The 24412-nt window shown below is 40.4% G+C and overlaps 2 protein-coding genes across 2 annotated transcripts; both read left to right on the forward strand.

Moving 5' to 3' along the window:
* The first annotated feature begins 870 nt into the window (after window positions 1-870).
* Window positions 871-16371, forward strand: LOC111472582 (O-fucosyltransferase 9). Its single transcript, XM_023118195.1, has 10 exons — window positions 871-1673; window positions 3477-3546; window positions 6384-6451; window positions 8495-8583; window positions 10862-11059; window positions 11137-11341; window positions 11441-11608; window positions 14623-14790; window positions 14866-15056; window positions 15962-16371. The coding sequence occupies exons 1-10, from the start codon at window positions 1251-1253 to the stop codon at window positions 16107-16109; spliced, it is 1728 nt and encodes a 575-aa protein (XP_022973963.1). The 5' UTR covers window positions 871-1250; the 3' UTR covers window positions 16110-16371.
* Window positions 16372-21953: 5582 nt separating this feature from the next.
* Window positions 21954-23237, forward strand: LOC111472600 (transcription factor MYB8-like). Its single transcript, XM_023118219.1, has 3 exons — window positions 21954-22172; window positions 22248-22377; window positions 22581-23237. Exons 1-3 carry the CDS (start codon window positions 22040-22042, stop codon window positions 23146-23148), a joined length of 831 nt encoding a protein of 276 aa, XP_022973987.1. The 5' UTR covers window positions 21954-22039; the 3' UTR covers window positions 23149-23237.
* The last annotated feature ends 1175 nt before the right edge of the window (window positions 23238-24412 follow it).

The raw sequence follows: 24412 nt of genomic DNA on the forward strand, positions 1-24412 counted from the left end.
GTTACCCTTTTGTAGATAATATCATACCATTATGGAGAGTCGTGTATCACAGCCATGCCCTAAACTTGGCCTTTTGTGGATAATATCATACAATTATGGAGAGTCGTGTATCAAAGCCATATCCTAAACTTAGCCTTTTGTGGATAATATCATACCATTATGGAGAGTCGTGTATCACAACCATGCCCTAAACTTGGCCTTTTGTAGATAATATCATATCATTATAGAGAGTCGTGTATCAGAGCCATGCCCTAAACTTAGCCTTTTGTGGATAATATCATACCATTATGGAGAGTCGTGTGTTAGAGTCATGCCCTAAACTTAGCCTTTTGTGGATAATATCATACAATTATGGAGAGTCGTGTATCAGAGTCATACCCTAAACTTAGCATTTTGTGGATAATATCATACTATTGTGGAGAGTCGTGTTCATTTAACAGACATGACTAAAAAAATGTCAAACTGTGAATCAACAAATTGAGAATGAAACCTAATACCATACCATGGTGAAGAGTCGTGTTCATTTAACAAACTCAACTAAAAAATTGTCAAATCATGAATCAACAAATTGAAAATGAAACCTAATATCATATAATTGTGAAGAGTCGTGTTCATTTAACGACTAAAACAATATCAAACCGTGAATCAACAAATTAAGAAGGATACCATTCCGGTCGCAGCTTAATCCAATCAATTAATTTCATAATGTGGGCTAAATGATTGCATTGGACAAAGTAGAGACACCAACTTTATATATTAAATTTTCAACCCATTTTCAAATATTGTAATTGAAAATATTTCCAATAAAAACAAAAAAAAAAAAAAAAGTTTGAATTTTAATTCAAAAAAGTTTTTCTTAAACAAAATACGGAAAAGGCATCTCATCGTCTTTGCATTTAACTGTTAACAGTCCCAACAATCCCCAGCTCTCTGTATGAACGTCCTGCTCTTTCCACTCCCATTTATGAATCCTGTCCCCTGTTTCTTCCCATTATAGGATACCCATTGCGCCATTCTAGGCCCCAAATCTCTGAATCTTCATCTCCAACCCTTCATTTCTCACGGAATCCAATACCCATCCTATCCCAATTGCAAATTCAGGCACTCGAACCGCTAAATTGAGACGGGGAAACCAAAAACTATGATGAAGATTCGATTCCATGTGGCGAGTAAGCGGCAATTTCCTCAGATCTTCTGTTTCTTCCAGAATTAAGAGGTTTGTGTAATCCCTAGCACCGCCTATTTCCGCAATGCATGGCTACAGCCGCTTGAGCACTTCGCGTTCCAGTCTCTCGCAGTCGCCACCGTCATCGCCTCGGTATCGGCAACTAAGGAGTCTGAGTAGCAGTGATAGTGGTAGAGGTACCGTTGGTTTTAGTGTTCGTGACCCGAAGCAGAGCAGCGGCAGCATTATGGAGAAATTGGTTTTTCTGATTTTGTCGGCGGTGTTCAGAAGGAAAGGGCTACTTCTGTTTGCTCCTTTGTTGTATATTTCGATGATGTTATTGTATATGGGGTCTGTGAATTTCGACGTTTCCATTTCCAATCTCAAAACCAGGGTTGTTTCAGTTAATAAACGCCCTCCGCCAGGGTCTGTGTATATGAGTTCTCAGGTTTTTGAGAAGCTCTGGCCGTTCATGGAAGTTGAGACACGAAATAGCTCCACACATGCGGTATTTTGTGCTCTCTCTTTTGTTTCTACTCTCTTTCACCTGATTTTGTTGTGGGAATGATAGTTTCAAAGTTGACTGAAAATGCACTTTCTAGTTTCAAATTGTCTTTGTTTCTATGAGAAGTAATGAAATGAGTGTTAGATGAACACGACTCTCCACAATGATATGATATTGTCCACTTTGAGCATAAGCTCTCATGATTTTGCTTTGGGCCTCCCCAAATGGCCTCGTGCCGATGGAGATAGTATTCCTTGATTAGAAATGGTGGGACTTTTATCTAACAGAGCCAGACACCGGACTATGTGCCAACGAGGAGGCTGTTCCCCAAAGGGGGTAGACATGAGATGGTGTGCCAGTAAGGATGCTGGGCCCCAAAGGGGGTGGATTTGGCAAGGGTCCCACATCGATTGGAGAAAGGAAAGAGTGCTAGTGAGGACGCTGGGCCCCGAAGGGGGTGGATTGTGATGTCCCACATTGGTTGGGGAGGAGAACAAAACACCCTTTATAAGGGTGTGGAAACCTTCCCCTAGCAGACGTGTTTTAAAGCCTTGAGGGGAAGGAAGGTTGTTCCCCAAAGGGGGTAGACACGAGATGGTGTGCCAGTAAGGATGCTGGGCCCCAAAGGGGGGTGGATTTGGCGAGGGTCCCATATCAATTGGAGAAAGGAAAGAGTGCCAGCGAGGATGCTGGCCCCAAGGGGGTGGATTGTGATGTCCCACATTGGTTGGGGAGGAGAACAAAACACCCTTTATAACGGTGTGGAAACCTTCTCCTAGCAGACACATTTTAAAGCTTTGAGGGGAAGTTCGAAAGGGAAAGCCCAAAGAGGACAATATCTGCTAGCGGTTGATCTGGGCTGTTACATAGGAAGAGGTTCATGGTTTCCAAAAGGCTGTCTGCATGAAGGATATAGATGTGAAGGCAATAGTTTAAAGATATAGATGTGTACAGAAAAAAATGGGTAAAGAATTTCCCAAGTTGAAGCTATTTGTGAGTAAGATTTTGAAAGACACTGCTGCATATGGTAATCAAGCAACCAAAAAATTACAATAGCCAAAATAGCCCAAACAAAACATTGATGATCATAGCATCCAGCCTCCAGGGGAAAAGCAAACAAACGAGATTATCCCATAAACCCAACCACAAAACCAAAGGCCCTTGAAGCTGAAAATCATGTTTATCGAAAGGGAGGAACAACTTCTAAAACCACTGCCCAAAGTATAAAACTTTGGAAGAGGCATCCATGAAGATCTAGCTAGAGGTTGCTCCCACTCCCTCCATAGCTACTACTAAACACTACGAAAAACCCCCCACACAAACGAGGGACCTGCTGCAAGATGATAAATTGAGATAGGTTCTGATACGAAATAAGGTGTCTTAATCATGCCCATGGATGATTTAGATTTAAGAAGCTTTTACTTGTATTTTTTTAAGTTTTATGGAATTGTCTTTAAATTATAAGTTACAATTAGTTAGAGGCCATGAGGTATTCATGGCCATGAAAGTTACAACCTTTCAATTATCCATAGGTTATTTATAAGGTTCCGTGCTTCTTAGGCCACCAAAGCCAACAAAGAAGCACAAAATTGAATAAGGGACCAAATATTGCTTGGAGAATGCTCGAGTTCTCTAAACACTCTATTGTTCGTCTCACCCAAAATAAGTTCAATCTTGCATTATCCATTTATTGACTGTCCTTTGGCAATTGCCGTTCTTTTCTATGAATTTGTCTTTTTGTCGAGATTTTCTGTTTACAATTTCTATAGAGGTTGACCAAATGATCATTGATTGGTGGTTTTGCAGTTGTCAACTGCATGGAACTCGAGAGTGCACCATGTTTGGAAACCATGTATCAATCGAAGCACTTTGACAGGTTTGACACTTCTTATTCTGTTGTACTAAGTTCAGTACCGATTTCTAAAGTTACATAGTTCAATTCAGCCTTATTCCTGAAACTCACTTCTCAATGTTTCTCGTGTTATTTTTTTCGTGTAATATAATGTGATACACGCCGTTCTTGTAGGTCAAATTTTATTGCTTGCAGTGCATGCTGTCTAATTTAATTTTTTAAAGCTGAAAAATATCTGCTAGGGAGTGGAAATCTTCCCCTAGCAGATATTGTCCTCTTTGGGCTTTCCCTTTCGGGTTTTCCCTCAAGGCTTTAAAACACGTCTGCTAGGGAAAAAGGTTTCCACACCCTTATAAATGGTGGTTTTCTCCTCCCCAACCAATGTGGGACATCATAATCCACCCCCTTTCGGGGTCCAACGTTCTCGCTGGCACTCTTTCCTTCCTCCAATCGATGTGGGACCGTCCCCAAATCCACCCCCTTTGGGGCCCAACGTCCTTACTGGCACACCGCCTCGTGTCTACCCCCTTCGGGGAATAGCAAGAAGGCTAGCACATCGTCCGGTGTCTAGCTTTGATACCATTTGTAACGGCCCCAGATCCACCACTAGCAGATATTGTCCTCTTTAGGCTTTCCCTTTCGGGCTTCCCCTCAAGGCTTTAAAACACGTATGCTAGGGAAAAGGTTTCCACACCCTTATAAATGGTGGTTTTCTCCTCCCCAACCAATGTGGGACATCATAATCCACCCCCTTTCGGGGTCCAGCGTTCTCGCTGGCACTCTTTCCTTCCTCCAATCGATGTGGGACCGTCCCCAAATCCACCCCCTTTGGGGCCCAACGTCCTTACTGGCACACCGCCTTGTGTCTACCCCCTTCGGGGAGCAGCGAGAAGGCTGACACATCGTCTGATGTCTGGCTTTGATACCATTTGTAACGCCTAGATCCACCACTAGCAGATATTGTCCTCTTTAGGCTTTCCCTTTCGGGCTTCCCCTCAAGGCTTTAAAACACGTCTGCTAGGGAAAAGGTTTCCACACCCTTATAAATGGTGGTTTTCTCCTCCCCAACCAATGTGGGACATCATAATCCACCCCCTTTCGGGGTCCAGCGTTCTCGCTGGCACTCTTTCCTTCCTCCAATCGATGTGGGACCGTCCCCAAATCCACCCCCTTTGGGGCCCAACGTCCTTACTGGCACACCGCCTTGTGTCTACTCCCCTTCGGGGAGCAGCGAGAAGGCTGACACATCGTCTGATGTCTGGCTTTGATACCATTTGTAACGCCTAGATCCACCACTAGCAGATATTGTCCTCTTTAGGCTTTCCCTTTCGGGCTTCCCCTCAAGGCTTTAAAACACGTCTGCTAGGGAAAAGGTTTCCACACCCTTATAAATGGTGGTTTTCTCCTCCCCAACCAATGTGGTACATCATAATCCACCCCCTTTCGGGGTCCAGCGTTCTCGCTGGCACTCTTTCCTTCCTCCAATCGATGTGGGACCGTCCCCAAATCCACCCCCTTTGGGGCCCAACGTCCTTACTGGCACACCGCCTAATCGATGTGGGACCGTCCCCAAATCCACCCCCTTTGGGGCCCAACGTCCTTACTGGCACACCGCCTTGTGTCTACCCCCTTCGGGGAGCAGCGAGAAGGCTGACACATCGTCTGATGTCTGGCTTTGATACCATTTGTAACGCCTAGATCCACCACTAGCAGATATTGTCCTCTTTAGGCTTTCCCTTTCGGGCTTCCCCTCAAGGCTTTAAAACACGTCTGCTAGGGAAAAGGTTTCCACACCCTTATAAATGGTGGTTTTCTCCTCCCCAACCAATGTGGTACATCATAATCCACCCCCTTTCGGGGTCCAGCGTTCTCGCTGGCACTCTTTCCTTCCTCCAATCGATGTGGGACCGTCCCCAAATCCACCCCCTTTGGGGCCCAACGTCCTTACTGGCACACCGCCTAATCGATGTGGGACCGTCCCCAAATCCACCCCCTTTGGGGCCCAACGTCCTTACTGGCACACCGCCTCGTGTCTACTCCCTTTCGGAGAACAACGAGAAGGCTGACACATCGTCCGGTGTTTGGCTCTAATACCATTTGTAACGACCCAGATCCACTGCTAGCAGATATTGTCATCTTTGGGCTTTCTCTTTCGGGCGCCTCAAGGCTTTAAAACATGTCTGCTAGGGGAAGGTTTCCACTTCCTTATAATGGGTGTTTTGTTCTCCTCCCCAACCAATGTGGAACATCACAGCTATATTCTTGTATGTATAAAAACTTCAGTTTTATATTTCTATTCAACGCTCGACAAAGGAAAACGCTCACCTTTTTTTTGCTTCACACTTCTAGTCTCAGAGAGCTATTGCATTTTAGTACACCACAAGCTTCAGAAAACACAGTAAGACATACAGATATTACGAGCAACCTTGTCTCCCATTCCTCTGAGTTTGTCAGCTTTAATTATATATGAACTATCATCAAATAGCATACCTTTTGCATTTTTCAGCAATAATATTCACAGATTTTTATTATCACTTCCTATATTTATGCTTATGAATTTCTCCCCCGAGCTCGTAAGGAGGGCTGAACAACAGTTTGTTTTGAATAAATGATCGGATGATGTTGAGGTTACTATAAGTTCATAATTTGATAACATGTGATTTGGAAGAAATATCAACTTATGCTTTTCTTAAAAGCAGGACACAAGAAAACTTTTAAAAAACAGTTCCCAAATACATTTATATTAGTTTCTTAGTTGAACTTTTCTCTGAATTCAACATCCCAACAATCTCCATCTCCCCTTTTTGTAGTTACCTATTTATTAATTAATTTCACATTTTTTTTCCTTTAATGATTTGCAGAGTTGCCAAACTCGAATGGTTTTCTTATCATTGAAGCAAATGGCGGGTTAAATCAGCAAAGGTTGTCGGTGAGTTTTAGTTCATGGTCAAGAATAAAGCATTTATGTATTGTCTTTGTGCAAAGTCTATGAAGGGAAAAAAAATGATGGTACCATGAAGTGTAGATTCAAGAGTGGATGTGATATAGTGCTCACTATTTTACCAGTTTATTAGTTCTTATTGCTCACATGTTGACTGCATGGACACGTTTTATATTCTTCCATTTCGCGAAGTTCTAAGATCATTCAGATTCCCGATTTCTTGACTTGAAAATTGATATGTTCTTTAACTGTCTATCGGTTACCTGTAGTTCTGCTATGTTATGCTGTCAACAGTTTGTCAATAGGAAGATAGTTGATCTGTTGCAATCGGACTATCAAAGGGTGGTGTATATTCTTCTTTTTTTGTTTGGTCGTTTTTTTTTTATGATAATGACCCTTTTCCCTTTTTGGGTAAGAAAATGCAAAACTGAAAAGCTGGAAAGTCTAAAAGAGAATATACGAGCGCTGAAAGTGTGATGTCCCACATTAGTTGGGGAGGAGAATAAACCACCATTTATAAGAGTGTAGAAACCTTCCCCTAGCAGACGCGTTTTAAAGCCTTGGGGGGAAGCCCGAAAAGGAAAGCCTAAAGAGGACAATATCTGCTAGCGGTGGATCTGGGGCCGTTACAAATGGTATCAAAGCCAGACACCGGACGATGTGCTAGCCTTCTTGCTATTCCCTGAAGGGGGTAGACACGAGGTGATGTGCCAGTAAGGACGCTAGGCCCCAAAGAGGGAGGATTTAGGGGCGGTCCCACATCGATTGGAGGAAGAAAAGAGTGCCAGCGAGGACACTGGGCCCCGAAGGGGGGTGGATTGTGATGTCCCACATTAGTTCGGGAGGAGAACAAACCACCATTTATTAGGATGTGGAGACCTTCCTCTAGCAGACGCGTTTTAAACCCTTGAGGGGAAGCCCGAAAGGAAAAGCCCGAAAGGGAAAGCCCGAAAGGAAAAACCTAAAGTAGCTGATCCTGGAAAAAGAGGGTGCTGCAAGCAAGAAAATAGATAAACGAACTTACCCCCTCAAATCAATGGTCCTCTGAAACAAGAAGACTGGCATCCCCAATCTTAGGATGAATGAAATTGAGAAAACAGGGCAGATAATGGGAGATAGATTTTCTGAGTACCCCCAATTGCTATCCTAACTCCCAATCATTAGATTTATGCCCATACTTAAAATGATTGATTGCAACAAAGAATCAGGCTCCAAGAGAACTGTGATGGCCACTTTGGACAAAAACGCAACATTGTTGCTCGCCAAGTTCCTAATCTCAAGGCCTCTTGCCTCACACACTTTTACCACACTAACAATTCAAATTTTTTGTGATAAGATATCTTAATGTTATGGTCCATGCGTAATTATAAGAAGAATGATTTGAATTGGCAGTGCTGTTTCTAGCCAAGTTCGTAATCCCAAGGTTTCTTGCCTCACACACTCTGACCATACTAACTAATTCTGATCCTTATGTTAAGATCTGATTTGTCTTGATCATAGTCCAAATGTCCAATTATCATGACAGTTATACTAAAATGTTAAGATCTGATTTGTGTAACGACCCAGATCCACCGCTAGCAGATATTGTCCTCTTTGGGTTTTCCTTTCGAGCTTCCCCTCAAGGCTTCAAAACGCGTCTACTAGGGGAAGGTTTCCACACCCTTATAAAGGGTGTTTTGTTCTCCTCCCCAACCAATGTGGGACATCACAAGCGGTATAGTATTTCAATAGGGGTGAAGTCTGAATATAATTATTGAAATGCAGATTCAAAAGTAGGAAGAAACCTGTTTCATTTTTTTTGCAATTAATTTCATCACTTAAATTGTAATTCTCAGTGATTATGAATGATAGCAGTCACTCTCAACGTCGACTCCCATGGACATGATGATTTTCCTTTATGTTCATAGAGCGGTGGGCCGGGAAAGAGATGAGGGATATAGATTGCTATTGCCACCAGCAAAATATCTAATCAAATTATATATTTTTGGTTCTTAATAACTGATTTGCTAACTCCAACCATTCAACACACAGATATGTGATGCAGTTGCAGTGGCTGGACTACTGAATGCTTCTCTTGTCATTCCAATATTTCATTTGAATAGTGTTTGGCGAGATTCAAGGTTAGAATCAACTTTCCATTACTTAATTTATAATTTTATCGATTTCGTTAATCGAAGGAAAATTTGTTTTTCTTTTTTTGGTTAAAAAATCAGTAAAATTTTATCTCTGTGCTTGATTGTTCTTTAAATTGGTTCCCTTGGTTAGAAAATTATGAATTGAAAATATTATCTATGACCTTACCTGTATCCTTCTTCAATTCATTACTGGAGCATGATCACTCGTGTTCATCCAGTTATTATCGTTTTCCTTCTTTTTCTTGTTTATGTTTTCATTTATTCCCAGAAATCCATATCAGTGCAGTTAACATTGATTACTTTCTTCTGTATATATTTTAAAAAGAAAAGCAATCTGATTTTTCTTTCATAGGAAACAAAACACTATGATTTTCTTGTATTACAAAAGAAACATTGTGATTGCTGCTTTTAACTCATCTTTAGGGAAACTCTAATAAAATCTGAATCCTTTCTTGTCCTCCTGCTTTTAACTCATCTCTGGGGAATAATTCATTGCCACTTTCTTCCATTTTCATTTTTGTAATTCACTTTTTTTTGTTAGGAATCACGACTCTCCATTATGGTATGATATGGTCCACTTTGAGCATAAGCTCTCGTGGCTTTGCTTTGGGTTTCCCCAAAAGGCCTTAGACCAATGGGGATAATATTCCTTGCTTATAAACCCATGATCATTCTCTAAATTAGCCAATGTGAGACTCCCTCCCAACAATCCTCAACACTTTTCCTATCATATCATGCTTTGACTATTTTTTGGCACTTGAACTTGTTGACCCTTAGATATTAAATTATTACACATCACTTTCCTTTAATGACATAAAGGAAGGAGTCTTGGAGCTTATACATACGCGATGGGATGTGACCTCTATGTTAAGAATCACGACTCTCCACAATGGTATGATATTGTCCACTTTGAGCATAAGCTCTCATGGCTTTGCTTTGGGCTTCCCCTAAAAGGGCTCATACCAATGGAGATAGTATTCTTCACTTATAAACCCATGATCTTCCACTAAATTAACCAATGTGGGACTCACTCCCAATAATCCTCAATCCTCAACAATCCTCCCCTCGAACAAAGTACACTATAAGCCTCCCCTGAAGCTTATGGAGCTCTCGAATAGCCTCCTCGTAATCAAGGCTCGACTCCTTTCTCTGGAGCCCTCGAACAAATAAAGTACACCCTTTGTTCGACACTTTAGTCACTTTTGACTACACCTCAACAATCCTCCCCTCGAACAAAGTACACTATAAGTCTCCCCTGAAGCTTATGGAGCTCTCGAATAGCCTCCTCTTAATCAAGGCTCGACTCCTTTCTCTGGAGCCCTCGAACAAATAAAGTACACCCTTTGTTCGACACTTTAGTCACTTTTGACTACACCTTCGAGACTCACAATTCTTTGTTCGATATTTGAGGATTCTATTGACATGGCTAAGTTTAGGGCATAGCTCTAATACCATGTTAGGAATCACGACTCTCCACAATGGTATGATATTGTCCACTTTGAGCATAAGCTCTCATGGCTTTGCTTTGGGCTTCCCCAAAAGGTCTCATACCAATGGAGATAGTACACCTCACTTATAAACCCATGATCATTCCCTAAATTAGCCAATGTGGGACTCACTCCCAATAATCACTCAACAGTCTATGCATAATTTGAATAGATATCAAGAAAAGAATTGTACAGTATAAAAGGTTATAGTCAGTAGTAAGTGAAATAAGTGTATGTGTAACTTTTTGATGAGGTAAGTGTACATGTAAATGAGTTTAGTCTATAAGAAGCATTGACGTAAGAACTTGACATTTTCTAAAATTTAGGACATGGAGATCATAGGGACAGGTCGAATAAAGTATAACCTTGTTAATTACACATATTTTTCAAACATGATATATTGATCTTATTAATTTGTATCTTGGTTCTTTGATGTATTTATTCCCAGTCTTGACTGACAACTTTATTATTTTAATATTTTCTCTGCAAAATGTGTCCTCCATGTCCAAAACATGGGGATTTTGTTAGCTGAAGATTAGTTTTACATCAAATTTCATGTCCAGCCAATTGGTAAAAACCATATTATTAGAAAGCTTTCTTTAATGAGGCATCCCATTGGGCACAGGGCATTGTGTTTGCTCCTGGTGCCGGTGCCGAGCTGCCTTTGATAACTAACTCTATGTCAAAATGGCAGAAGTAAATGCAATTTTTTTAGTTTAAATCCCAGAAGAACAGAAACCATTCATGCAGTTTCCTTCCTTTCCTACTTGTGACAGCAAATTCGGTGATATTTTCGATGAAGAGTTTTTCATACAAGCACTAAGCAAGCATGTTAATATTGTGAGAGAGCTCCCAGCTGATGTACTGCAGCAGTATGATAACAATATAAGCAGTATTGTGAACTTGAGAGTGAAAGCATGGTCAAGCCCAATGTACTATTTGCATAAAGTCCTTCCGAAGCTTTTGCAATTGAGGCATGTTTTCCTTGTCTTAAGATACGATTTTGATTTGAGAAATGGTGACAATAATCACTTCTCATTCTGTGGTGTAGGGCTGTGAGGATCGCCCCGTTCTCCAATCGGTTGGCTCATGGAGTTCCTCCAGATGTTCAAGCACTAAGATGCTTAGCCAATTTTGAAGCTTTGAGGTTTGCAGAATCTATAAGAACGTTGGCCGACCTCATGGTTGGTCGAATGATAAAAAAAAGCTCTCAGAGTGGAGGAAAATATGTTTCTGTGCATCTTCGTTTCGAAGAGGTATTGGTCATGGTTTGTTTCTTTTCTTTTAGTTCATGAATACTAAATTGCTTGTCAAATGTAGTTTATGCTTAAAGCTAAGTATTGTGCTTATAAAAGGATATGGTTGCATTTTCGTGCTGTGAATACGATGGTGGTGAAGAAGAGAAGCACGAGATGGACCTGGCTAGAGAAAGGAGCTGGAGAGGAAAATTCAGAAGAAGAGGGAGAGTCATAAGGCCTGGTGCTAATAGGGTGGATGGCAAATGCCCTTTAACCCCACTTGAGGTATACCTGGACTTCATCATCTTAATCAAGCATCTGTTCTATAGGATGAAATGTGTATATTGTACATACACCTATGAAGATTGAAACTATCACTTAAAGTACACATAATGAACACATTGATCACTGGTTCTTTAAAAAAATTATTGATGAAAATGGAACATAGTTCCAAAGATTAATAATAAATCGAACTTTCACTAAGAACAAATGAGGGTATCTCGAAAAAAAGCCAAACCTTGAGGATAATTATAAAAAGTCTTCGTCGTTAACACTCGTAGAGAAAGAACACAACAAAGGACCAAACTTTACTAGGGTTCCTCTCCATCCCTTTCCAAAGGTCCTATTATTTGTGAAGTCCCACATTGGTTGGGGAGGAGAACAAAGCACCCTTTATAAGGGTGTGGAAACCTTCCCCTAGCAGATGCGTTTTAAAGTCTTGAGGGGAAGCCCAAAGAGGACAATATTTGCTAGCGGTGGATCTGGGCTGTAACAAATGGTATTAGAGCCAGACACCAGATGATGTGTCAGCCTTCTTGCTGTTCCCCGAAAGGGGTAGACACGAGGCGGTATGCTAGTAAGGACGCTGGGCCCCGAAGGGGGGTGGATTGTGATGTCCCACATTGGTTAGGGAGGAGAACAAAACACCCTTTATAAGGGTGTGGAAACCTTCCTCTAGTAGACACGTTTTAAAGCCTTGAGGGGAAGCCCGAAAAGGAAAACCCAAAGAAGACAATATCTGCTGGCGGTGGATTTGGGCCGTTACATTATTTTTGTCACCCCAAAACACATTACAAACTTCCGCATGCCATGAAAACTTTCCATTCTCTTAAAAAGGCGGATGGAGAAGGAGCTCCTCAATAATCTCCTTATAGCTTTTGCGCAAACTAAAAGCTAACCATGTAAAAAAAAAGAGACTTCGAACAGTCGAAGTGAAATCGTAACTCGAAAGAGTATGATCAAGACTTTTCTCTGCCAATATAGAAGGCAACAAAATGACTCAATAATGTAGACATCTTTTTCGAAAGCTGACCTATAGTGTAAACTCCTCTATGAATTGAACTTTCTTTGGAATTTTTATCTTCCACAAAGATGAAAAAACAAACTCATTGGCTGAGGGAATCGAAAAATGCTGAAAGAAAGATATACAAGAAATACCCTAAACAAATATCCCTTCTCCCTAGCTTAAGCTCATTTCAATTGGAAATCCACGTCGAATCACGGCAAGACGAAGTACGATATTCTTCGGGAATTGTATCCCCGTAGTTTAGTAAATGGGAGTTTTGCTCTGAATCTGGGGTAATTTTGAATAACTTCTATGCTAAAAACCGAAATGGGCCAACCACATCCTCTGCCCAATCATTCCGGATAATGCTTGCATCCTAAACCTCTGACCTCTCCTTCCAACTTAAGAATACAGTGTCTTGATGATTATCGATTGTCAAGTAGTTTCCTTGGGATGGGTTTCCTCTCTCCAGTTCTAAGGTTGTCTTTTTTTAAATTTTTTTTAAACTTAAAAATAAAAAGAGTTCTTATCCTTTCTTATAAAGGGCTTAGAAAGTTGACCTAGAGGTCAAGAAGGATCATTGTTGATAGTAAATGGCTTAGAGGGGATAGGTTCAAGCCAATGATGGCTACCTACTTAGGATTTAGTATTTCTTTGGCAATTAAACCCAAAAAGGTTGGGAAAGTTGCCACGTGAGAATAGTTGAGGTGCATAGATGATGCGTGAGCATGTGCGTGCACACACGCATATATTTGGAACCATGACATTGTTCGTTAAATGTTCACTAAATTTCAAGCCATCTTGCTATCTTAGATCTGTTAGTGCTGATCAAGTTTTAATCAAAGTTCCCAGTATATTGTTGTAGAGTTTATTTGAGCCATCAATTATTGCCTATTTTATTTACATGTTTTTGTTGCTTGTACTATTGCAAAACTAGAGAGATCATTCATTCTTCTCCCTATCTCTAGTGATTTTGTTGATAACATGCTACAGGTTGGGGGCAAGATTTAGGCCATCTTGCTGCTTCATTTATGGTCCTTGTGCATAAAAATTATTAGGCCACACATCCTTTTTATCACTCTTTTCTTTGTCTTTTTTGTTGGTAATTTGAACATTTACTTGTTAAGTGTAACGATCCAAGCCCACCGCTAGCAGATATTGTAACGACCTAGGCCCACCGCTAGCCGATATTGTCTTCTTTGGGCTTTCCCTCAAGGATCTAAAACACGTCTTCTAGGGGAAGGTTTCCACACCCTTATAAATGGTGGTTTGTTCTCCTCCCCAACCAATGTGGGACATCACAATCCACCCCCCTTTGGGGCCCAGCGTCCTCGCTGGCACTCTTTCCTTCCTCCAATCGATGTGGGACTACCCCCAAATCCACCCCCCTTTGGGGCCCAGCGTTCTTACTGGCACATCGCCTTGTGTCTACCTCCCTTCGGGGAACAGCGAGAAGGCTGGCACATCGTCCGATGTCTGGCTCTGATACCATTTGTAATGACCCAGGCTCACCGCTAGCAGATATTGTCCTCTTTGGGCTTTCCCTTTTAGTCTTTCCCTTTTGGGCTTCCCCTTTTGGGCTTCCCCTCAAGGCTTTAAAACGCGTGTGCTAGGGGAAGGTTTCGACACCCTTATAAATGGTGGTTTGTTCTCCTCCCCAACCAATGTGGGACATCACAAATATTGTCCTCTTTGGGCTTTCCCTTTCGGGTTTCCCCTCAAGGTTTTTAAAACGTGTCTGCTAGGGAGAGATTTCCACACCCTTATAAAGGGTGTTTCGTTCTTCTCCTCAACCGATGTGGGACATCACATTAAGATTTCGTATTATTGTTGGCTTTGTCTGCCTTCGGTCATTGTTATTTCTTAATAACGTCTGGATTTTCATCGATCGCAATGAAAACTTTTGGTCCTGCAAGTGAGTTTATGCGGAGCCAATACGTTTAATGCTTCCATTTCCCTAAAACCTGTGTTTCCAGTCTGCTGATTCATAACTCACCTTTATATGATATTGTAGGTCGGAATGATGCTTAGAGGAATGGGTTTTGATAATACAACTGTCATATATGTTGCAGCAGGAAAGATTTATAAAGCAGAAAAGTATATGGCTCCACTTAAGCAGATGTTTCCACGTTTAGAAACGAAAGATACTATAGCTACTAAGGAAGAACTTGCTCCCTTCAAGGTATTTCGTCGAATTATTCTAAGGTTAATCGTTTAAACGAGTTGATCGTTTAGCTCAACCCGGTCTGTGATGCAGGGCCACTCTTCCAGATTGGCTGCTCTTGATTACACAGTATGTCTTCATAGTGAAGTCTTTGTCACAACTCAGGGTGGAAATTTCCCCCACTTTTTGATGGGTCATAGGCGCTATATTTATGCCGGACATGCAAAGACAGTCAAACCAGATAAGAGGAAACTAGCATTAACTTTTGATGATCCTAACATACGGTATGCAGAAGCCTTACACACTTCTATATTTTGGCTTTCATTTGGTTCAATTAAGTTCTGTACTCTCAATATCTGCCTTTTGGATAACTTAAACTTATTTGTTGAGGATCGAGGATTATTGGGAGTGAGTCCCACCTTGGTTAATTTAGTGGAAGATCATGGGTTTATAAGCGAGGAATACTATCTCCATTGGTATGAGGCATTTTGGGGGAAGCCCAAAGCAAAGCCATGAGAGCTTATGCTCAAAGTGGACAATATCATACCATTGTGGAGAGTCGTGATTCTTAACATGGTATTAGAGTCATGCCCTAAACTTAGCCATGTCAATAGAATCCTCAAATATCGAACAAAGAATTGTGAGCTTCGAAGGTGTAGTCAAAAGTGACTAAAGTGTCGAACAAAGGGTGTACTTTGTTCGAGGGCTCTAGAGAAAGGAGTCGAGCCTCGATTAAGGGGAGGCTATTCGAGAGCTCCATAAGCCTTAGGGGAGGCTTATAGTGTACTTTGTTCGAGGAGAGGATTGTTGAGGATTGAGGATTATTGAGAGTGAGTCCCACATTGGTTATTTAGTGGAAGATCATGGGTTTATAAGTGAGGAATACTATCTCCATTGGTATGAGACCTTTTACGGAAGCCCAAAGCAAAGTCATGAGAGCTTATGCTCAAAGTGGACAATATCATACTATTGTGGAGAGTCGTGATTCCTAACACTTATTTACCTCCCGTAACACATTATCGGGTTATGTTAGGTCAGCTCGTTTGTTTTTTTCTAAAATAAGAACTGACATTGTGCTGCATCGTTACCCAGAAATGTTCACCATAGTTTTGATTTGTTAGTTCATGAAGTATCTTGCTGGTTATATTGACATGTTTCTGTTAATATTTGGTAACAAACGCACATATAGATGGAAAAACTTCGCGCAACAAATGCAAGACATGCTTCGCCACAACGACCTAAAGGGAATGGAAATGAAAAAGTCGAGCGGATCGTTGTACACATTTCCCATGCCAGATTGCATGTGCAAAGTACCAAAGACGAAGAACAATGGGTAATCTTTTGGACATACAGACAGATTTTTTTTGGTCTCCAAAGGTACACAATTTACTTATACCTATAATTTTTGCATTGTATTATTATGCAATTGGAACGCATAAATATTCTTTGATGTAAGTGGAGAGGATAGTTTTGTAGGCTGTGATTTTGTGGGGTCATTTTAGCTGCTGGAATTGGTTCACTGACACAAACATTCATTGTATATGCAAAAAAAAACATAACATTCTGATGTCAAATGATTTGAAGATATTGTTCTTTTTACTCATCCATAATGCTACTGTCCCTCATAGTAAGCAGGTTCTCTATGTGCAACCATTTTGTTGTCTTAGCTGTATCTTAGCTCAACCCACATGCTCAACAACCAATAAAGCATAACACATGCTGATGACTGTTTTCTTTTTATTCTTTCCTTTTTCTTATGAGTTTGGCAAGAACCACAGATCACAAGCTTTACAAGTCATCACACGAGTCAAATTAGCAATTATTGGTGCTCTTTCATGCAAATGGGTCTCCCACATGTCTCCAAAATTTAAAAAACTAGGTTGTTCTCCTTTCCTTATGGCTCACAAAAATGTAAGCCCTTTGACAAGTGGTATGAATATTCCAGAGTTTGAGATCCCACGTCGGTGGGGGAGGAGAACGAAAATATCCTTTATAAGGGTGTGGAAACCTCTCCCTAGCAGACACGTTTTAAAAAACCTTGAACAAAAGCCCGAAAGGGAAAGCCCAAAGAGGACAATATCTGCTAGCGGTGGGCTTGGGTTGTTACAAATGGTATCAGAGCCAGACATCGGGCGATATGCCAGCAAGGAGGCTGAGCTCTGAAGGGGGTGGACATGAGGCAATGTGTCAGCAAGGACGCTGGGCCTTGAAGGGGGTGGATCTAGCAGGGTTCCACATTGATTGGAGAAATGAATGAGCGCCAACGAGGAGTTGGGCCCTGAAGGGGGGTGGATTGTGAGATCCCACATCGGTTAGAGAGGAGAACGAAAATATTCTTTATAAGGGTGTGGAAACCTCTCCCTAGCAAACACGTTTTTAAAAACCTTGAACGAAAGCCCGAAAAGCCCAAAGAGGACAATATCTGCTAGCGGTGGGTCTGAGCTGTTACAAATGGTATCAGAGCCAGACACCAGGCGATAGTGCTAGTGAGGAGGCTGAGCCCTGAAGGGGGGTGGACATGAGGCAATGTGCCAGCAAGCACGCTGGCCCTAAAGGGGACTGGATCTGGTGGGGTCTCACATTGATGGGAGAAATGAACGAGTGCCAACGAGGACATTGGGCTCTAAAAGGAGGTGGATTGTGAGATCCCACATCGGTTGGAGAGGAGAACGAAATACCCTTTATATGGATGTGGAAACCTCTTCCTAACAGACGTGTTTTAAAAACCTTGAGTAGAAGCTCGAAAGGGAAAGTCTAAAGAGGACAATATCTACTAACGGTGGGCCTAGGCTGTTACAAATGGTATCAGAGCTAGACACCGGGTGATATGCCAGTGAGGAGGCTGAGCCTCAAAGAGGGTGGACATGAGGTAATGTGTCAGCAAGGATGCTGGGCCCCGAAGTGGGGTGGATCTGGTGGGTCCCACATCGATTGGAGAAATGAAGGAATGCCAATGTGGACACTAGGCCCTAAAGGGAGGTGGATTGTGAGATCCCACATCGGTTGGAGAGGAGAACGAAATACCCTTTATATGGATGTGGAAACCTCTTCCTAACAGACACGATTTGAAAACCTTGAGCAGAAGCCCGAAAGGGAAAGCCCAAAGAAGACAATATTTGCTAGTGTTAGACCTAGGGCGTTACATGGAGAGTCTCAAGTCCAAACTCCTACATTTTTTGAGTTCAATGTATAGAGATTAATTTACCTTCTTGTTCTACGAATCAAATAACAGATATGATATTAGATTTGAAGGTAAATCGGTGTCATAACTCTAATGAATTCGTTTTTTGTTCTAAGTTCTTGGTCATATTGGCATCATAGAGGTTCCAAGTTTGAACCTTCAGGTAAGGTTAATACATTTGGTGAAGGGTTTTTGGGGGAATTTGTATGATTGTTTGTTTGTATGTGTTTGAAACTTTGTGAGCCACAAGAAGGAACGAGTTTGAAGTGGAAAAGCAACCAAACAGAGCTCTCCAAAACCTAAAATTTATAGTATAAATAAACAAGTGGAGATAAGATTACTAGCTACCTTGTTGCTTCCATGTGTCTTCTCTATTGCTTTTTCAAATTGTGTTCTGATTGATCTTCTTCTGGCAGTTTGTGTCACTTTTGGGTGTTTTTCTTCATTGTTTTTGCCTTCATTTTCCTCATTCAAACCCTAAACCTTTTGAATCACTTTTCGTTCCCTACCCTTTATGTAATTTCACATCTCTCGTTTTCCTCTCCTGTTTTTTTGTTTGAGTTTGAGGTCGTTACCTTGCAGTGCTCCCCGTTTTCAATTTTTAAAAAATAGCTCGAGTGAAAATCTGACCTGTTGGTAAGGCAAAATGGGGCCATCCTAGCCCGAGTGTTCACTAAACATCAACCCATGCTCTCGTTCTTCTTTCCTGTTTTTTGTTTGAGTTTGAGGTCATTACCTTGCGGGAGCTCCCCGTTTTCAATTTTAAGGAAATAGCTCACATTTAGCAACAGTAGTTGGTAAGGCGAAATGGGGCCATCCTAGCCTGAGTGCTCACTAAACACCAACGCATGCTCTCGTTCTCCTCTCCTATTCTTTGTTTGAGTTTGAAGTTGTTACCATGTGGGAGCTCCCTGTTTTCAATTTTAAAGCAATAGTTCGAGTGAAAATTTGACCTTTAGCAACCATAGTTGGTAAGGTGAAATGGGGCCATCCTAGCTCGAGTGCTCACTAAACACTAGCATGCTCTTGTACTCCTCTCATGTTCTTTGTTTGAATTTGAGGTCGTTACCTTGCGAGAGCTCCCTGTTTTCAATTTTAAAGAAATAGCTCGAGTGAAAATCTGACCTTTAGCAATGGTAGTTGGTAAGCGGAATGGGGTCATCCTAGCCCGAGTGCTTACTAAACACCAACGCATTCTCTCGTTCTCCTCTCCTGTTTTTTGTTTGAGTTTGAAGTTATTACTTGCGGGAGCTTCCCGTTTTCAATTTTAAAGAAATAGTTCGAGTGCAAATCTGACCTTTAGCAACCGTAGTTGGTAATGCAAAATGAGGCAATCCAAGCCCGAGTGCTCACTAAACACCAACACATTGCTCACCGTTTCTCAAGAAAAGTTCTCATTCCTTTTCGATTCCAAATTCGAATTCCCATTTCATTGTTTTGACCAATTATTTCTATCATTTATGATTAACTTTCGTTCGGTTCTTCTTTAAGATTATCTTCAAGTTATTAGTGGAATTAGTCTTCCATACCATGAACAAATTGAGTGTCCAAGCTATTAAAAAATGATATCAAGAATTTAATTGGATTCATGTTGTTGGTACCACAAGTTGTTGAACTTGGAAGGAAGATGTTGTAAGCATCTTTCTAAGGGCCACATAATAAATTTTGCAAAACTTCAAAATTTATTGATGGGAATGAGAGAGACAATAATCTCATACTGTTCAAATTTTGCAAAATTAAATGCTGTTTTTTTTTTCTTTCATTCAAACTCGGCAACAAATGTCGAGCATACGACGATGCTACCAGTTTCCTTTTCTTCCTCATTCCGCATGATCAAAGAAACTATGACTGACCTACAGTACCAACTGTGGCTTCTAAGCCTGCTTTTTGAGCAACACTTGGGTCAGCGGATCCGCTTAAGAAACCAAATCAAACTAACATCTCTCCCATTTTCTCTTAGCATGCACCGTTTGATTTTTCCATTATCATTTGAAATTATTAAGAAAAAGTGTTCTTAGTGGGTCTGTACGGTATCAAACATAAGTTAAACTATACATTTAGTCTTTAAAATTTAGGTCGAAGTTTCAAAAAGTTTAGATATTTAAATGTTAAATACTTATTCAACACAAAAATGAAATACTTTGAAAAGTTTAGACTTATTAGACATAAACGTAAAAGTTTATAATTAAACCGTTTAATTATTTACTTAATTACATCTATAAAATTAAATTTACGTTAAAGGGTGTTTATTAACGATATTTTGAGGTTACCATATATAAACTAAATGTCCGTGTGGAGTATTTAAACATATGATATCACTTAGCGACTATGATAGACAGACAATGTGAAATATGTATTTAGTTTATGAATTCATCGTCAATATGAACATAGTTTAACAATTAAAATATAACTTTTGGAATGTATAATGTAGTTTGGAAGTAAAATCAATTTAATTATTAATTTAAGTAATTATAAATTTTTTATTTACAAAAAATATATGTTAATAATGATATTTATCGATATATCCGTGAAAATGAAATTTGGATATTGGATATTGTAATCTTAATTTTAAAAAGAAGAATCTCTCAACCAATCTAACCATCGTCTCTTGACTCTCCCTCGAATTTACTAGATATTCTGTAGTTCTCATATAACTATACCCTCTCACTCACTCATTGTGAGATCCTATGTCGGTTGAAGAGGGGAACTAAACTTTCCTTATAAGTTGTGGAAACTTCCTCGTAGCAAACACATTTTAAAACCTTAGGTTAAGAACTAGCCTCCGATCCAAGTCTTAGGTTCAAAAACTGAACCAAGCTCTGAACCTCAACCTTGGCAGCACAATTATTCGAGTCTTAAGCTAAGTTCCATCAGCCCAATTGACCACTAGCAGTCCAACTTGCATAGCCACGACCAAACGCCCGACCCATGCCTCGAGCTTATCCAACGAACAATCATCGAGCTTATTGTCCACTTTGGTATTAGAGACAAGCATAGAGCGGTATGCCAACGAGAACGCTGAGCATGCCTTGCATGAAAACCTCTCCCTAACATACGCGTTTTAAAACCATAAGGTTGACAACGATACACAACGAGGCAAAGTAGACACTATTTGCTAGCGGTGGGCTTGGCTGACAACGATACGTAATGGACTAAAGTGGACAATATCTACTAACGGTGGGTTTGAGTTTAGGTTGTCACAAATGGTATTAGAGACAAGCATCGAGCGGTATGCCAGCTAGAACGCTGAGAATGCCTTGCATGAAAACCTCTCCCTAACATACGCGTTTTAAAACCATAATGTTGACAACGATACACAACGAGCCAAAGTAGACACTATTTGCTAGCGGTGAGCTTGGACTGTTACAAATGGTATTAGAGCCAAACATCGAACAGTGGACATTCCTTATAAAGATGTAGAAACCTCTCCCTAACAAACGCGTTTTAAAACCATGAGACTGACAATGATACATAACAGACCAAAATGGACAATATATGCTAGTGGTGAATTTGAGTTGTTACAAATGATATTAAAGTCAAACATGGGGTAGTGTGCGAATGAAAACACTCTACATTTCTTATAAATATATGAAAACCTCTCCCTAACCCACGTTTTAGGTTAACAACGATACATAACAGACTAAAACAGACAATATCTACTAGTAGTGGACTTAGACTGTTACACATATATTCTCATCATTAATGAATACAAATACAAACCATCTTTCTGTTCCGAAACACAATTTCAAACCCGTTCGAAAGATTCAAACTTTTAAACTCGATCGATGATTCGAGAAAGCTAATGATTGTTAAAGTTTAGGTTTTTATTGCCATAAAAACAAGAGAGAGAAAGAGAGGCAAAAAAGTCGGACACTTTATGAAAGAAGAGAAAGAGAGAGAGAGAGAGTGTTGTGGGATTTGACCAAGTTGGTAAGATAGATTGAAAGACAAGTGGTTAGTGGTTACACACAGCCACATATAACTTCCCTTTGCCCTTTCCCTTCTTCCAAATATATATCCCTTTCCTTCTTACTCAAACTCCCTCTTCCTCTTCCTCTTCCTCTTTCGGGTTCTTTCGGGTTCGCGATGGGACGATCCCCGTGCTGCGAGAAAGCCCACACCAACAAAGGCGCGTGGACCAAAGACGAAGATCAACGCCTCATCGACTACATCCGCCTCCACGGCGAGGGCTGTTGGCGTACCCTGCCCAAGGCTGCTGGTACCATCATCATCATCATCATCATATACCCTTTTCTCTTGTCCCCATCATTCACTAATTCGATTTGGGTTTCAGGGTTGCTTCGATGTGGAAAAAGTTGTAGGCTTCGATGGATCAATTACCTTCGCCCTGATCTCAAACGAGGCAATTTCACTCAAGATGAAGACGAACTCATCATCAAACTCCATAGCCTTCTTGGAAACAAGTTAGTAATTTCCCATAATTTTGCGTTTTTTTGTCGGTGAGATTGTTGAGATTTTTAATTTATGAAATTATCATGAGTTTTAAGTAAAGAATACAGCTCAAAATGAACAATATCTTGTCATGGTGTAGATTCGTTATTTCTAAAGATTTATTCGATCTAATTCTGATTTGGATTTTCTTTTGTTTCGAATTTTGGTAATTTAGATGGTCGGTGATTGCGGGTCGTTTACCGGGAAGAACAGACAATGAAATCAAAAACTATTGGAACACTCACATCAAGAGGAAACTCATTAGCCGTGGCATTGATCCACAAACCCACCGCCCTCTCAACGAACCCACCGCCGTCACCACCCGTTTGCCTTACCGGAATCCCAACAATTCATCATCTTCCTCCTCCTCTGTTCCAACAGCAGAGCTTCCAATTCCAAAGCCAGCAACAATCAACGTGCAGTCATCGGAAGTAGACGAAGAAGGCAGCGGCACGACAACGGAGATGGAGCCGCCGCTGCCTACGGCGGAAGCCCATGTGAAGACAGAGTTGAATTTGGAGCTCTCAATTGGGTTGCAGCCGTTTCAGGCGGAGGCAACAAGGGGGTCTCCAGGGAGCTCGGCGGAGTCGAGATTGAGAGATAGAAGGTCGTTTGGGTCGGTGTGCTTATGCTGGCAATTGGGATCGGAGAACAGCGGCGGCGGCGGCGAGTGTTGCCGGAATTGCGAGAGCTCGTATGGGTGGGTGTTTGGGATCCGGGCAAGTGCTCTGGGTTCTTCATAGACGCATTTTCACAAACAGGTTGTGGGATATGAGAGAATAATGAGAAATGTAAGTGTTTCCCACTTTTAGGTAAAATTAAATTATTGTAAGGTAGATATATAAATATTGTAGATTGACAAAATTTTATATTCACTCAAAAAAATTAAAAATTAAAAAAAAAAAAAAGAAATTTGATAAAGAAAATATGTAAAAAAATCCTTATTTGCATAATATCCTCTTGCTTAATAAAAGATAATTACCCTTTTTTTCTCGTAAAAAATAAATTAAATAATTAATTAATAATATATACACCAGATTAAACCATCACGTTTGAAACCGTAATTAGTATTTTTTTTTGTCAACTGTGCTATGCTTAAATTGGTAAAATGCTATATTCATAATAAATTTTATTATTTCAATCAATATTCTTATTTTGAATTGACAATTTTTTTTATTTTATTATTATTTAAAGTGAATTAATAATTAATATAAAAAGAAAAGAAAAAAAAAAGAGACATTTTGTGTGGCTCTCTTCCATTGCAACACAAAAATTGGTGGAGGGAATTTGGTAATGTGGAAAGTGTCAATTCCCAACCCAATAAGCCATGTTTTTTTGTTTGGTTTAAATGGCATAATATTACATAATAATAATAATACACACACACACGTACACATGGATGTTTTTAGGGTACTCCCGAGAATAGATCTAGTAGAGACGGGGTTGGGCCTGTAGCTTAGAGGATTAGAGCACGTGGCTACAAATCATGGTGTTGGGGGCTTGAATCCCTCCTCACTCACAACCGACCATAAAGGGAAGGACTTTTCCCTCTGGGAGTAGGAAAATCATTATCGGATAACAGACCCGAAGTTATGGAACTTGGGTGTGAGTCTTTTGTCGAGAATGACCTTATCTTTTTATTTTTTCTTTTTCGTTAATGGGTTAAAGACGGGTTCCATTATAAATTAAATATAGTATACCCAACCCAATTCTGCATATTTATTTTATGCCTCGTAATTATATATAATATTGAACTTTTGATCGTTTGATCGATAATATAATATCTTAAATAATTGAGTTATGCTTAAATTAACAATAATAATTTTTTTGAAATAGTCTCATTCTTTTTATTTTTTTTTGAATAAGAAGAGAGAGTTGTCGAAGTAGGTGGGGATTAGGAGTTAATTAGCACATGACTTTAGTCGTGTTCATTCGTCTCGTTTGAATAATATTACATTTATTTGATCATATTCAATGTCCAACAACATCAATACACCGAAAACACTT

Source organism: Cucurbita maxima, unplaced genomic scaffold (assembly GCF_002738345.1).
Source record: "Cucurbita maxima cultivar Rimu unplaced genomic scaffold, Cmax_1.0 Cma_Scf00079, whole genome shotgun sequence".
Taxonomy (NCBI): domain Eukaryota; kingdom Viridiplantae; phylum Streptophyta; class Magnoliopsida; order Cucurbitales; family Cucurbitaceae; genus Cucurbita; species Cucurbita maxima.

Excerpts from the sequence above, each read along its gene's own strand:
- LOC111472600 (XM_023118219.1), top strand. The coding sequence starts at position 22,040 with ATGGGACGATCCCCGTGCTGCGAGAAAGCCCACACCAACAAAGGCGCG. Across the intron at positions 22,173-22,247 it reads TACCCTGCCCAAGGCTGCTG|GGTTGCTTCGATGTGGAAAA; the intron begins GTACCATCATCA and ends TTTGGGTTTCAG. Across the intron at positions 22,378-22,580 it reads CATAGCCTTCTTGGAAACAA|ATGGTCGGTGATTGCGGGTC; the intron begins GTTAGTAATTTC and ends TTGGTAATTTAG.
- LOC111472582 (XM_023118195.1), top strand. The coding sequence starts at position 1,251 with ATGCATGGCTACAGCCGCTTGAGCACTTCGCGTTCCAGTCTCTCGCAG. Across the intron at positions 11,342-11,440 it reads TGCATCTTCGTTTCGAAGAG|GATATGGTTGCATTTTCGTG; the intron begins GTATTGGTCATG and ends TGCTTATAAAAG. Across the intron at positions 15,057-15,961 it reads TTTGATGATCCTAACATACG|ATGGAAAAACTTCGCGCAAC; the intron begins GTATGCAGAAGC and ends ACGCACATATAG.